The sequence below is a fragment of the Oncorhynchus gorbuscha genome, linkage group LG04 (genome assembly GCF_021184085.1).
Source record: "Oncorhynchus gorbuscha isolate QuinsamMale2020 ecotype Even-year linkage group LG04, OgorEven_v1.0, whole genome shotgun sequence".
Lineage (NCBI taxonomy): Eukaryota > Metazoa > Chordata > Actinopteri > Salmoniformes > Salmonidae > Oncorhynchus > Oncorhynchus gorbuscha.
The window spans coordinates 69512231-69527078 of NC_060176.1; the positions used below are offsets into that span (position 1 = coordinate 69512231).

The 14848-nt window shown below is 47.0% G+C and overlaps 1 protein-coding gene across 1 annotated transcript; it reads left to right on the plus strand.

Annotated features, from left to right (window-relative positions):
- The first annotated feature begins 5617 nt into the window (after nt 1-5617).
- On the plus strand, nt 5618-7654 carry LOC124033045 (keratin-associated protein 10-6-like). Its single transcript, XM_046344966.1, has 4 exons — nt 5618-5629; nt 6416-7052; nt 7208-7380; nt 7475-7654. The coding sequence occupies exons 1-4, from the start codon at nt 5618-5620 to the stop codon at nt 7652-7654; spliced, it is 1002 nt and encodes a 333-aa protein (XP_046200922.1).
- Nucleotides 7655-14848: the final 7194 nt, after the last annotated feature.

Below are 14848 nucleotides of genomic sequence, written 5' to 3' on the forward strand. Positions count from 1 at the left end.
TGGGCAGCTGGGAGGAGGTGTTCTTATTCTCCATGGACTTTACAGTGTCCCAGAACCTTTTTGAGTTAGTGTTGCAGGAAGCAAATTTCTGCTTGAAAAAGCTAGCCTTGGCTTTTCTAACTGCCTGTGTATAACGGTTTCTAGCTTCCCTGAACAGCTGCATATCACGGGGGCTGTTCGATGCTAATGCAGAACGCCATAGGATGTTTTTGTGTTGGTTAAGGGCAGTCAGGTCTGGGGAGAACCAAGGGCTATATCTGTTCCTGGTTCTAAATTTCTTGAATGGGGCATGTTTATTTAAGATGGTTAGGAAGGCATTTAAAAAAAATATCCAGGCATCCTCTATTGACGGGATGAGATCAATATCCTTCCAGGATACCCCGGCCAGGTCGATTAGAAAGGCCTTCTCGCTGAAGTGTTTCAGGGAGCGTTTTACAGTGATGAGTGGAGGTCGTTTGAACGCTGACCCATTACGGATGCAGGCAATGAGGCAGTGATCGCTGAGATCTTGGTTGAAGACAGCAGAGGTGTATTTAGAGGGGAAGTTGGTTAGGATGATATCTATGAGGGTGCCCGTGTTTAAGGCTTTGGGGGGGGGGGGGGGGGGAGTACCTGGTAGGTTCATTGATAATTTGAGTGAGATTGAGGGCATCAAGTTTAGATTGTGGGATGGCTGGGGTGTTAAGCATGTTCCAGTTTAGGTCGCCTAGCAGCACAAGCTCTGAAGATAGATGGGGGGCAATCAGTTCACATATGGTGTCCAGAGCACAGCTGGGGGCAGAGGGTGGTCTATAGCAGGCGGCAACGGTGAGAGACTTGTTTTTAGAGAGGTGGATTTTTAAAAGTAGAAGTTCAAATTGTTTGGGTACAGACCTGGATAGTAGGACAGAACTCTGCAGGCTATCTTTGCAGTAGATTGCAACACCGCCCCCTTTGGCAATTCTATCTTGTCAGAAAATATTGTTTATTTTGGAATAAAAATTTCAGAATTTTTGGTGGTCTTCCTAAGCCAGGATTGAGACACAGCTAGAACATCCGGGTTGGCAGAGTGTGCTAAAAGCAGTGAATAGAACAAACTTAGGGAGGAGGCTTCTAATGTTAAAATGCATGAAACCAAGGCTATTACTGTCATGTTTTGTCTTATTTTGTCTTGTCATTTTGCTTTTCCCTCTGTTCGTTTTCCCCCTGCTGGTCTTTTTAGGTTCGTTCCCCTCTTTCTCTCTTCCTCCCTCTCTCTCTTCTCTCTATCGCTCCATTCCTGCTCCCAGCTGTTCCTATTCCCCTAATCAATCATTTAGTCTTCCCACACCTGTTCCCTATCTTTCCCCCTGATTAGAGTCCCTATTTCTCCCCTTGTTTTCCGTTTCTGCCCTGTCGGATCCTTGTCTATTGTTCACCGTGCTGTGTCTGTGTATCGCCCTGTCGTGTCGTGTTTCCCTCAGATGCTGCGTGGTGAGCAGGTGTCTGAGTCTGCTACGTTCAAGTGCCTTCCCGAGGCAACCTGCAGTTCATGATCGAGTCTCCAGTCTGTTCTCGTCATTACGAGTGGAATTATGCTGTATGATTGTAGATTTACTTTACTGGATTAAAGACTCTGTTTTCGCCAAGTCGCTTTTGGGTCCTCATTCACCTGCATAACAGAAGGATCCGACCAAGAATGGACCCAGCGACTATGGATTCTCTCTACTCTACTCTCGAGTTCCAGGGAGCGATGCTCGGCAGACACGAGCAGGAATTGTCTGCTGCTCGGCATGCCGTTGAGACCCTGGCCGCTCAGGTCTCCGACCTCTCAGGACAGTATCAGAGTCTTCGTCTCGTGTCACCAGCTACTTCCGGTTCTTCCGAGCCTCCGGAACCTAGGGTTAATAACCCACCATGTTATTCTGGGCAGCCCACTGAGTGCCGCTCCTTTCTCACCCAGTGTGATATAGTGTTCTCTCTCCAACCCAACACATACTCAAGAGAGAGAGCTCGGATTGCCTACGTCATATCACTCCTTACTGGTCGGGCTCGGCAGTGGGGCACAGCTATCTGGGAGGCAAGCGCTGAGTGTACTAACAATTATCTGAACTTTAAAGAGGAGATGATAAGGGTTTTTGATCGCTCAGTTTTTGGGAAAGAAGCTTCCTGGTCCCTGTCTTCCCTATGTCAAGGTAATCGATCCATAACGGATTACTCTATAGAGTTTCGCACTCTTGCTGCCTCCAGTAACTGGAACGAGCAGGCGTTGCTCGCTCGTTTTCTGGAGGGACTCCACGCTAAGGTTAAGGATGAGATTCTCTCTCGGGAGGTTCCATCCAGCGTGGATTCTTTGATTGAACTCGCTATTCGCATTGAACGACGGGTAGATCTTCGTCACCGAGCTCATAGAAGAGAGCTCGCGTTAACTGTGTCTCCCCTCTCTCCGACACTACCGTCTTTCCCCACTGACTCAGGTGTTGAGCCCATGCAGCTGGGGGGTATTCGCATCTCGACTAAGGAGAGGGAACGGAGAATCACTAACCGCCTCTGTCTCTATTGCGGTTCCGCTGGTCATTTTGTCATTTCATGTCCAGTTAAAGGCCAGAGCTCATCAGTAAGCGGAGGGCGACTGATAAGCGCTACTAGACGGTCCTCTCCGTCAAGTACCTGTACTACCTTACCGGTCCATCTACGCTGGACCGGATCGGCAGCTTCCTGCAGTGCATTAATAGACTCTGGGGCAGAGGGCTGTTTTATGGACGAAGCCTGGGCGCGGGAACATGACATTCCTCTCAGACAGTTAGGGAGCCCACGGTCATGTTTGCCTTGGATGGTAGTCCTCTCCCCAGTATATTATATGAAACACTACCTTTAACCCTCACTGTATCTGGTAACCATAGTGAGACCATTTCTTTTTTGATTTTTTGTTCACCTTTTACACCTGTTGTTTTGGGTCATCCCTGGCTAGTGTGTCATAATCCTTCTTTTGATTGGTCTAGTAATTCTATCCTTTCCTGGAACGTTTCTTGTCATGTGACGTGTTTAATGTCTGCTATTTCTCCTGTTTGTTCTGTCCCCTCTTCTCAGGAGGAACCTGGTGATTTGACAGGAGTGCCGGAGGAATATCATGGTCTGCGCACGGTCTTCAGTCGGTCCAGAACCAACTCCCTTCCTCCTCACCGGTCGTATGATTGTTGTTCTGATCTCTTCAAGAAGCGTTTTGCATCCGCTCCTATCCTTGTTGCACCTGACGTCACTAAACAGTTTATTGTTGAGGTTGACGCGTCGGGGGTGGGCGTGGGAGCCATTCTGTCCCAGCGCTCCGATACTGACGATGGGGTCCACCCTTGTGCGTATTTTTCTCATCGCCTGTCACCGTCGGAACGTAACTATGATGTGGCTAACCGCGAACTGCTCGCCATCCGTTTAGCCCTAGGCAAATGGCGACAGTGGTTGGAGGGGGCGACCGTTCCTTTTGTCGTTTGGACTGACCAAAAGAACCTTGAGTACATCCGTTATGCCAAACGACTGAATGCGCGTCATGCTCGTTGGGCGTTGTTTTTCGCTCGTTTCGAGTTCGTTATTTCTTATTGCCCGGGTACTAAGAACACCAAGCCTCATGCTTTATCCCGTCTCTTTAGTTCTTCTGTGGCTTCTACCGATCCCGAGGGATCCTTCCTGTTGGGCTTGTTGTCGGGTTGACTGTCTGGGGAATTGAGAGACAGGTTAAGCAAGCACTCACGCACACTGCGTCGCCGCGCGCTTGTCCTAGTAACCTTCTTTTCGTTCCTGTTTCTACTCGTCTGGCTGTTCTTCAGTGGGCTCACTCTGCCAAGTTAGCTGGCCATCCCGGCGTTCGGGGTACGCTTGCTTCTATTCGCCAGCGGTTTTGGTGGCCTACTCAGGAGCGTGACACGCGCCGTTTCGTGGCTGCGTGTTCAGACTGCGCGCAGAAGAAGTCTGGTAATTTTTTTTCTGCTTCTGCTCCTGGTCTTGCTGGGTCTCAGTCTGTTCCCTGCCATCGCATCTCTCCTGTTCTTGTTCCTGCCCTTGCTGTGTCTCAGTCTGTCCCTAGTTGTTACTCTCCTGGCCTGTTTGGTCCTGTTTGCTCTAAAGCTTTCAGTTCTCTACCCGTGTCTCATTTTTTTTTTTTTTTAGAGTAGTACCCTAGTTTCCCTTTTTATCGTTTTTCGTTACGGTCCTGAGGAGAGGAGTTGGGTTCTTTCTCGGGACGTGCTGGACCGTTTGTGATCTATGATTTCCTCCGTTGCCGCCAGTGTTCCTCCTCGAGAGCGCCAGGAGGCGCTCGGTGAGTGGGGGTACTGTCATGTTTTGTCTTATTTTGTCTTGTCATTTTGCTTTTCCCTCTGTTCGTTTTCCCCCTGCTGGTCTTTTTTAGGTTCGTTCCCCTCTTTCTCTCTTCCTCCCTCTCTCTCTTCTCTCTATCGCTCCGTTCCTGCTCCCAGCTGTTCCTATTCCCCTAATCAATCATTTAGTCTTCCCACACCTGTTCCCTATCTTTCCCCCTGATTAGAGTCCCTATTTCTCCCCTTGTTTTCCGTTTCTGCCCTGTCGGATCCTTGTCTATTGTTCACCGTGCTGTGTCTGTGTATCGCCCTGTCGTGTCGTGTTTCCCTCAGATGCTGCGTGGTGAGCAGGTGTCTGAGTCTGCTACGTTCAAGTGCCTTCCCGAGGCAACCTGCAGTTCATGATCGAGTCTCCAGTCTGTTCTCGTCATTACGAGTGGAATTATGCTGTATGATTGTAGATTTACTTTACTGGATTAAAGACTCTGTTTTCGCCAAGTCGCTTTTGGGTCCTCATTCACCTGCATAACAATTACGGTTACAGAAGTCCTCAAAAGAGAGCGCCTGGGGAATAGGAGTGGAGCTAGGCACTGCAGGGCCTGGATTCACCTCTACATCGCCAGAGGAACATAGGAGGAGAAGAATAAGGGTACGGCTAAAAGCAATAAGAATTGGTCGTCTATAACGTCTGGAACAGAGAGTAAAAGGAGGTTTCTGGGGGCGATAAAATAGCATCAAGGTATAATGTACAGACAAAGGTATGGTAGGATGTGAATACAGTGGAGGTAAACCTAGGTATTGAGTGAAGAGCGAGATATTGTCTCTAGAAACATCATTGAAACCAGGAGATGTCATTGCATGTGTGGGTGGTGGAACTAATAAATTGGATAAGGTATAGTGAGCAGGACTAGAGGCTCTACAGTGAAATAAGCCAATAAACACTAACCAGAACAGCAATGGACAAGACATATTGACATTAAGGAGAGGCATCCTTAGTCGAGTGATCAAAAGGGTCCAGTGAGTGGAGTGGTTGGTTTGGGGGTCACGGCGATTTAGACAGCTAGCCAGGACATCGGTACCAAGCTAGCATAGGATGGAGGTCTATTGTTAGCCACCTCATGCGTTCCGTCAGTAGATTAGTGGGGTTCTGTGTGGTAGAGGGGATTAGTCCAAATCACACAAAAAACATAATAATAATTAAAATATATATATATATAAAAAAATAAAAAAACAATAGATATAGTTATAGAGGCCCAAGAAGAAACATAATAATAATAAAAATAAATAAATTGTCCGATTGTCTATTCTGAGAGCAGCCGGTAAGACAGCTAACGGTTAGCAGGCCGCAGATGGGTGTTCAGGTAACGTTGCGACGGAGGAGCCAGCCAGATCTCCTTCGGGTAGATAACGTCAGCAGTCCAGTTGTGAAGGCCCGGTGGGGCTCCGCGTAGGCAGTAAAAACGGGTCCGGATAGGTGACTGCAGCCCAGGAGTGATTGACGGAGCTCAGGAGTGATTGACGGAGCTGGCTAGCTCCGGAGTAATTGATGTTTGCTCCGGAATCGACGAGAGCAGATAGACACACGGATAGCAGCTAGCTAGCTGGGAGATCCGGGAATGAATGTCCAGAGAGCAGTTGAAATCCAAGGACATGGAGAGAAAAATTGGTCCGGTATGTTCCGTTCCGAGCCGCGCTGCGCCGTACAAAACTGGCGATAGATTTTCGAGCTAAAGGATAGCTGATGACCACAAACCGTGGTTAGCTGAATACTAACGATTTGCCAGTAAAGAAGCTAACTAGCTTCTGAACTAGCTTCTGATTAGCTTCTAGCTAGCTCCTGGCTAGCTTCTGGTTAGTTTCTGGCTAGCTTCTTGGAGTTTCTGGCTAGCTCCTGGCTAGCTTCTTGGAGGATTGCAGATTTGAGGTAAATAATACTTATTTATAAATATAAATTGGTGAGGCGGGTTGCAGGAGAGTGTTATGAAGATGAGTTGATGGAAAATAAAAATAAAATGTATGTGAAAAAAAGTTGTAAATATACAGGACACGACAAGACGAGGACAAAAGACGTCTGAACTGCTATGCCATCTCAGGGAAAATAGTCCTCTGTTGTCTAGTCCCCTGCTGTCTCGTCCCCTGTTGTCTAGCCCCCTGCTGTCTCGCACCCTGCTGTCTCACCCCCTGCTGTCTCACCCCCTGCTGTCTCGTCCCCTGCTGTCTCGTCCCCTGCTGTCTCGTCCCCTGCTGTCTATCCCCTGCTGTCTCACCCCCTGCTGTCTCGTCCCCTGCTGTCTATCCCCTGTTGTCTCTTCCCCCTGCTGTCTCGTCCCCAGCTGTCTTGTCCTTTGCTGTCTCGTCCCCTGCTGTCTCGTCCCCTGCTGTCTATCCCCCTGCTGTCTCGTCCCCTGCTGTCTCACCCCTGCTGTCTCAGCCCCTGCTGTCTATCCCCCTGCTGTCTATCCCCCTGCTGTCTCACCCCCTGCTGTCTATCCCCCTGCTGTCTCACCCCCTGCTGTCTTTCCCCCTGCTGTCTCACCCCCCTGCTGTCTATCCCCCTGCTGTCTCACCCCCTGCTGTCTATCCTCCTGCTGTCTATCCCCCTGCTGTCTATCCCCCTGCTGTCGAATCCCCTGCTGTCGAATCCCCTGCTGTCTTGTCCCCTGCTGTCTCATCCCCTGCTGTCTCATCCCCTGCTATCTAGCCCCCTGCTGTCTAGCCCCCTGCTGTCTATCCCCCTGCTCTCTATCCCCCTGCTGTCTCGTCCCCTGCTGTCTCACCCCTGCTGTCTATCCCCCTGCTGTCTCGTCCCCTGCTGTCTCACCCCCTGCTGTCTCACCCCCTGCTGTCTATCCCCCTGCTATCTATCCCCCTGCTGTCTTGTCCCCTGCTGTCTCATCCCCTGCTATCTAGCCCCTGCTGTCTCGTTTCCTGCTGTCTAGCCCAGGGGCTGTCTATCCCCCTGCTGTCTATCCCCCTGCTGTCTATCCCCCTGCTGTCTCGTCCCCTGCTGTCTCACCCCCTGCTGTCTCACCCCTGCTGTCTCACCCCTGCTGTCTATCCCCCTGCTGTCGAATCCCCTGCTGTCGAATCCCCTGCTGTCCTGTCCCCTGCTGTCTCATCCCCTGCTATCTAGCCCCCTGCTGTCTAGCCCCCTGCTGTCTCGCCCACTGCTGTCTCGCCCTCTGGTGTCTCCCCCTGCTGTCTAGTCCCTTGCTGTCTCGCCCCCTGCTGTCTACCCCCTGCTTTCTAGCGTCCTGCTGTCTCGCCCCCTGCTGTCTCACCCACTGCTGTCTAGCCTCCTGCTTTCTAGCCCCCTGCTGTCTCGCCCCCTGCTGTCTCACCCACTGCTGTCTCGCCCCCTGCTGTCTAAGCCCTCTGCTGTCTAGCCCCCTGCTGTCTCGCCCCCTGCTGTCTAGCCCCATGCTGTCTCGCCCCCTGCTTGCTGATCTAATGCTGATACCATCCACTTATTTTCTTATACTCCCATTCCTCTGAAAGACTGCTAGCGTGGGAAATGGCTCCAGACACGGCCACTGAGAGGGTTTGGACGTTCACGGCCACCTTCTCCTCCCATGGGTCAACTAGGGAGACCTGAATGTGTTCATGAGTAAAGAAGGCATCGGTTTTGTCTTCCCTCTGTAACACAGAAGGCCAGTGAACTGTAAACCCGACAGCTTGATTTGACAAGCCCCCATGTAGAAGCCAGACAATTTTCTGATGCACGCACACACGTACACACGCACAACAAATAGATGCTTTAATGGACAACAAAGCCCCATGTATTTGTGGCTTGCGCTTTGGCTAATGCTCCAGCAAACATGGTGAGACCTGGCAGCCCCCAGGCCACCATGTGTAGTTTGGCCTGGTTTGGTGGTGTTATCTGGGGTAGCATAATCAGGATTTCCTATACCTGTGCCTGTGTGGTTGTGTCCTGTAGAGCTTCCCAGGTTGAAGATAATTAGATTCCAGTCAGGATCTGGCTAATCACCTTTCCCTGGAAGACAGACTGTGTGGAAGAGGACAAACACCTGCTAAGAAGTGGAGAACTCTCCACTCATTCTCACTGATGGATAGAAGAACTCATGAGTTAAAACCTGGAAGGGGTTAGTAGAGACTGAGAGAGCAGGGTGGTTAGATTCTGACAGGCAGCCAGAGGGTATGTGAAGGAGTGCGAGAGCAGACAGAGTTACCGTTCTGCTCTGTTTCACAGGAACTGGGTTGTCAGATGTGAATGGGCACTGATTTGAGAGTAGCAGGAGCTTGACAGTGTAGAGATTTTATCATTCATATTCAACACTGTATCAGAAGGCTTCATTCAGCAGACCTCTCCATTAAAGACATTTTGAAGCACCATTCAAGGTTGATTTCCATGGAATGGTCTCAATAGTAGCTACTACCAAGCAAAACATCCCTGGGATGATCCAGCTGGTGCATGGCAGAACTCAGTTAAGACTGGCAACATTCTGACATTCATCAAACACTCTCTGGCATGTCTCTGACATCCTTCATGTCTGTTTTAAGTGCCTAGGTAAGTGGTGGACATCTGAAGGGGAATCCTCTATACACACATTGACACATCGTCTCCAAGCCTCTGGACCGCTGTCCGTGCCTTATCCTCTCTAAATGAATGGGGGGCACCGGCACCAGGACTCTGAATAATTCAGTCCATTAGCATAACACTTTAACAGAGACTGAGTGACGCACGAGGGTTGGCGTGAGAGAGGGTTTTTAGGGAGGAAACGACTTGGTTCTTCAACATTACTGTCCAGGGACCTATAAAAACGTGCCATGTCCAATGTTAACCGCCTGCTTAAAAATAAATGCTATGTGCACTTTCGATTACAGAATGAAGGAGTGCTATGAAACTTTAATCAGTAGGCTAGTCCTCCACCGACAAATGCATATGGATGAGTTCCTTCAATGTGTGTGCTGAAGAAGATCGTGCAAGGACAGATGGACGTGTTCCAGAAGCATGCGCGTGCGCACACACACACAAACACACACACACAATGGCTCTCCGTCATGCATCCATAGCATTACATCTTACCTTCACATCCTGTTTGATCATTTTTATCTTCATTGTTCATTGCCAAGACTGCTTATGTTACCTAGCGAAAGCAGAAAGCAGAAAAGTATACTCAGTTAATACTCTACTACTGTATTCTCTACTACTGTACTCTCTACAAAACTCCACTACTGTATTCTCTACAACACTTTACTACTGTACTCTACTACTGTATTCTCTACTACTGTACTTTCTACTACTGTACTCTACTACTGAACTCTCTAGTACACTCTACTACTGTTCGCTCTTCTACACCCTACTACTGTATTCTACTACTGTACTCTACTACTGAACTCGACTACTGTACCTTCTACTACTGTACTCTCTAGTACACTCTACTACTGTTCGCTCTTCTACACCCTACTACTGTATTCTACTACTGTACTCTCTAGTACACTCTACTACTGTTCGCTCTTCTACACTCTACTACTGTACCTGCTACTACTGTGCTCTCTTCTACACTCTACTACTGTATTCTACTACTGTACTCTCTACTACACTTTACTACTGTACTCTACTACTGAACTCTACTACTGTACCTTCTACTACTGTACTCTCTAGTACACTCTACTACTGTTCGCTCTTCTACACCCTACTACCGTATTCTACTACTGTACTCTCTACTACACTCTACTACTGTACTCTTTAGTACACCCAACTACTCTACTCTCCACTACTGTATTCTACTACTGTACTCTCTACTACAGTACTCTACTACTCTACTCTCTACTACACTCTACTACTGTATTCTACTACTGTACTCTCTGCTACTGTATTCTCTACAACACTTTACTACTGTACTCTCTACTACACTTCACTACTGTATTCTCTACTACTGTATTCTCTACTACTGTACTCTCTACTACTCTATTCTACTACTGTACTCTACTACTGTACTCCCTACTACTGTACTATACTACTGTAATATACTACTGTACACTCTACTACTGTAATCACTACTATACTATTCTACTGTACTCTCTAATACTGTAGTCTCTACTGCACTCTACTACTGTACCTGCTACTACTGTGCTCTCTTCTATACTCTACTACTGTATTCTACTACTGTACTCTCTACTACAGTACTCTCTACTACACTCTACTACTGTATTCTACTACTGTACTCTCTACTACTGTACTCTCTAGTACACTCAACTACTCTACTTTCCACTACTGTATTCTACTACTGTACTCTACTACTGCACTCTCTAGTACACTCAACTACTCTACTCTGCACTACTGTATTCTACTACTGTACTCTCTACTTCATTCTACTACTATACTCTCTACTACACTCTACTACTGTATTCTACTACTGTACTCTCTGTATTCTACCACTGTACTCCCTGCTAATGTACTCCCTACTACTGTACTCAACTACTGTACTCTACTACTGTATTCTCTACAACACTCCTTTACTGTACTCTCTACTACACTTTACTAATGTACTCTACTTCTGTATTCTCTACAACTGTATTCTCTACAACACTTTACTACTGTACTCTACTACTGTACTCTACTACTGTACCTGCTACTACTGTACTCTCTAGTACACTCTACTACTGTTCTCTCTTCTACACTCTACTACTGTATTCTACTACTGTACTCTCTACTACTGTACTCTCTAGTATACTCAACTACTCTACTCGCCACTACTGTATTCTACTACTTTACTCTCTACTACAATACTCTACTACTGTACTCTCTACTACACTCTACTACTGTATTATACTACTGTACTCTCTGATACTGTACTCTCTACTACACTTCACTACTGTACTCTCTACTACACTTCACTACTGTATTCTCTACTACTGTACTCTCTACTACTGTACCTTCTACTACTGTATTCTCTAGTACACTCTACTACTGTTCGCTCTTCTACACCCTACTACTGTATTCTATTACTGTACTCTCTAATACACTCTACTACTGTACTCTCTAGTACACCCAACTACTCTACTCTCCACTACTGTATTCTACCACTGTACTCAACTACTGTACTCTAGTACTCTGTACTACTGTGCTCTGTAGCTCAGTTGGTAGAGCATGGCGCTTGTAACGCCAGGGTAGTGGGTTCGATTCCCGGGACCACCCATACGTAGAATGTATGCACACATGACTGTAAGTCGCTTTGGATAAAAGCGTCTGCTAAATGGCATATATTATTATTATTATTATATTACTATTCTACTATCTAATACTATATTCTACTAATTTACTCTCTACTACTCTACTCTCTACTACTGTACTATACTACTGTACTCTCTACTACACTCTACTACTGTACTCTTTACTACTGTACTCTCTACTACTGTACACTCCACTACTGTACTTTTTAATACTGTGCTCTTTACTATTGTACTTTCTACTACTGTATTCTACTACTGTACTCTCTACTACACTTTGCTACTGTACTCGCTATTACTGGACTCTACTACTATACTATCTACTTCATTCTACTATTGTATTGTCTACTACTGTACTCTCTACTACACTCTACTACTGTATTCTACTACTTTTATCTCTACTACTGTATTCTACTACTGTACTCTCTACTTCATTCTACTATTGTATTGTCTACTACTGTACTCTCTACTACACTCTACTACCGTATTCTACTACTTTTATCTCTACTACTGTATTCTACTACTGTACTCTCTACTACTCAATCAATCAATTAAATGTATTTGTAAAGAACTTTTTACATCAGCCGATGTCACAAAGTGCTGAATAGAAACCCAGCCTAAAACCCCAAACAGCAAGCAATGAAGATGTAGAAGCACAGTGGCTAGGAAAAACGCCCTAGAAAGGCAGGAACCTAGAGAGGAACCAGGCTCTGAGGGGTGGCCAGTAATCTTCTGGCTGTGCTGGGTGGATATTATAACAGAACATGGCCAAGATGTTCAAACGTTCATAGATGACCAGGAGGGTCAAATAATAATAATAATCAGTGGTTAAAGAGGGTGCAACCGGTCAGCACCTCAGGAGTAAATGTCAGTTGGCTTTTCATAGCCGAGCATTCAGAGTTAGAGACAGCAGGTGCATTAGAGCGAGAGAGTCAAAAAGCAGCAGGTCCGGGACAAGGTAGGACGTCCGGTGAACAGGTCAGGGCTCCATAGCCGCAGGCAGAACATTTGAAACTGGAGCAGCAGCACGACCACATGGACTGGGGACAGCAAGGAGTCATGAGGCCAGGTAGTCCTGAGGCATGGTCCCGGGAGGAGAGGGAGAGAAAGAGAATTAGAGGGAGCATACTTAAATTCATACAGGACACCAGATGAGACAGGATAAATACTCCAAATATAACAGACTGACCCTAGCCCCCCGACACATAAACTACTGCAGCATAAATACTGGAGGATGAGACAGGAGAGGTCAGGAGACACTGTGGCCCCGTCCGACAATACCCCCGGACAGGGCCAACCAGGCAGGATATAACCACACCCACTTTGCCAAAGCACAGCCCCCACAACACTAGAGGCCTCACTTTGCTCACCAGGGGGTGGGAACAGTTCCTTCTGTCCCTCACATGCCTCAACAGCAAGACCTGTGTGTGTGTGTGTGTGTGTGTGTGTGTGTGTGTGTGTGTGTGTGTGTGTGTGTGTGTGTGTGTGTGTGTGTGTGTGTGTGTGTGTGTGTGTGTGTGTGTGTGTGTGTGTGTGTGTGTGTGTGTGTGTGTGTGTGTGTGTGTGAAAGAGAGAAATTAGGAATAAGGGTGTCTGTGACACGTATATGGGCCTGTAAATGTATAGTTTTTAATATACTGTGTACGCGTGTGAGTTCATGAATTTATGAGTGTGTACTATTGTGTGAGTGTGTATTACTGTGTGAGTGTGTACTACTACTGTGTGAGTGTGTACTACTGTGTGAGTGTGTACTACTGTGTGAGTGTGTACTACTGTGAGTGTGTATTACTGTGTGAGTGTGTATTACTGTGTGAGTGTGTACTACTGTGTGAGTGTGTACTACTGTGTGAGTGTGTACTACTGTGTGAGTGTGTATTACTGTGTGAGTGTGTACTACTGTGTGAGTGTGTATTACTGTGTGAGTGTGTACTACTACTGTGTGAGTGTGTACTACTGTGTGAGTGTATTACTGTGTGAGTGTGTACTATTGTGTGAGTGTGTATTACTGTGTGAGTGTGTACTACTGTGTGAGTGTATTACTGTGAGTGTGTATTACTGTGTGAGTGTGTTACTGTGTGAGTGTGTACTACTGTGTGAGTGTGTACTACTGTGTGAGTGTGTATTACTGTGTGAGTGTGTACTACTGTGTGAGTGTGTATTACTGTGTGAGTGTGTACTACTGTTACTGTGTAAGTGTGTACTAATGTGTGATTTGTGTATTACTGTGTGAGGGTGTATAACTGTGTGAGTGTGTATTATTGTGTGAGTGGTCCCCACACTCCTAATTGGGTTGGTGGAAGCCCTCTACTGCTGCTCTATCACAGAGGCCCCGCACTCCTTGTGTCATACAGATATGATTGTGTCGGAGAACGTAAGGCGCAGGCTGCTGCTCCACACCTCCCACAATCCCCTGAGGGGATGGGGGAAGCAGATGGGGATACTTCTGTGTTATTAGTGGATCACCGGTGTGTGTGTGTGTGTGTGTGTGTGTGTGTGTGTGTGTGTGTGTGTGTGTGTGTGTGTGTGTGTGTGTGTGTGTGTGTGTGTGTGTGTGTGTGTGTGTGTGTGTGTGTGTGTGTGTGTGTGTGTGTGTGTGCGCTAGCGTGCATCCAGTGCAAGCGATTAGGCAGAATGTCTCTAATATAAATATGCTTTTTCTGATGGACACCGCAAACCTCTGTTCAGCCATTTTGTCTTCTCCTGACATTCACATTGTAAGTTTCAGTGAGTTTGAGCAGAAGGAATCTTCCTGTAAAGTACACCCACTTTCACTGGGCAGACTGGACAGCTGTTTCTCTTTTTTGGGAAGGGGGTTGGCGGGAGGATTGCAGCTGCTACTCGATGGCACATATGGGCAGCAGGGTGGTTGGACCGGGTAGAGGGGGAGGCACATGGCTCCCCCAGTCAGTCACCCCTATGAGAGGGACGACAGATTGGAGGAACTGGGCTGAGGTCCACTAGGCATCTGCTTCAGCGTGTGGTACGAAAGAGGACACTGTCCAAATACAGAAAGAGAGAGCAAAAGAGAAAAAGGAAGAGAGGTTGTGACAGCAGAGGAGGCTGTTTTACAGTCAGACAGAGCCGCACTAGGCAGAACAAGGCCTGTTACAGTTAAAGTTGGAAGTTTACATACACCTTAGACAAATACATTCAAACTCAGTTTTTTTTTGTGTGTTTTTATTTATTTTTACAATTCCTGATATTTAATCCAAGTAAAAAGGATCTGTCTTCCGTCAGTTCGGATCACCACTTTATTTTAAGAATGTGAGATGTCAGAATAATAGTAGAGAGAATTATTTATTTCAGTTTTTATTTCATTCATCACATCCCCAGTGGGTCAGAAGTTTACATACACTACAATAGTATTTGGTAGCATTGCCTTTAAA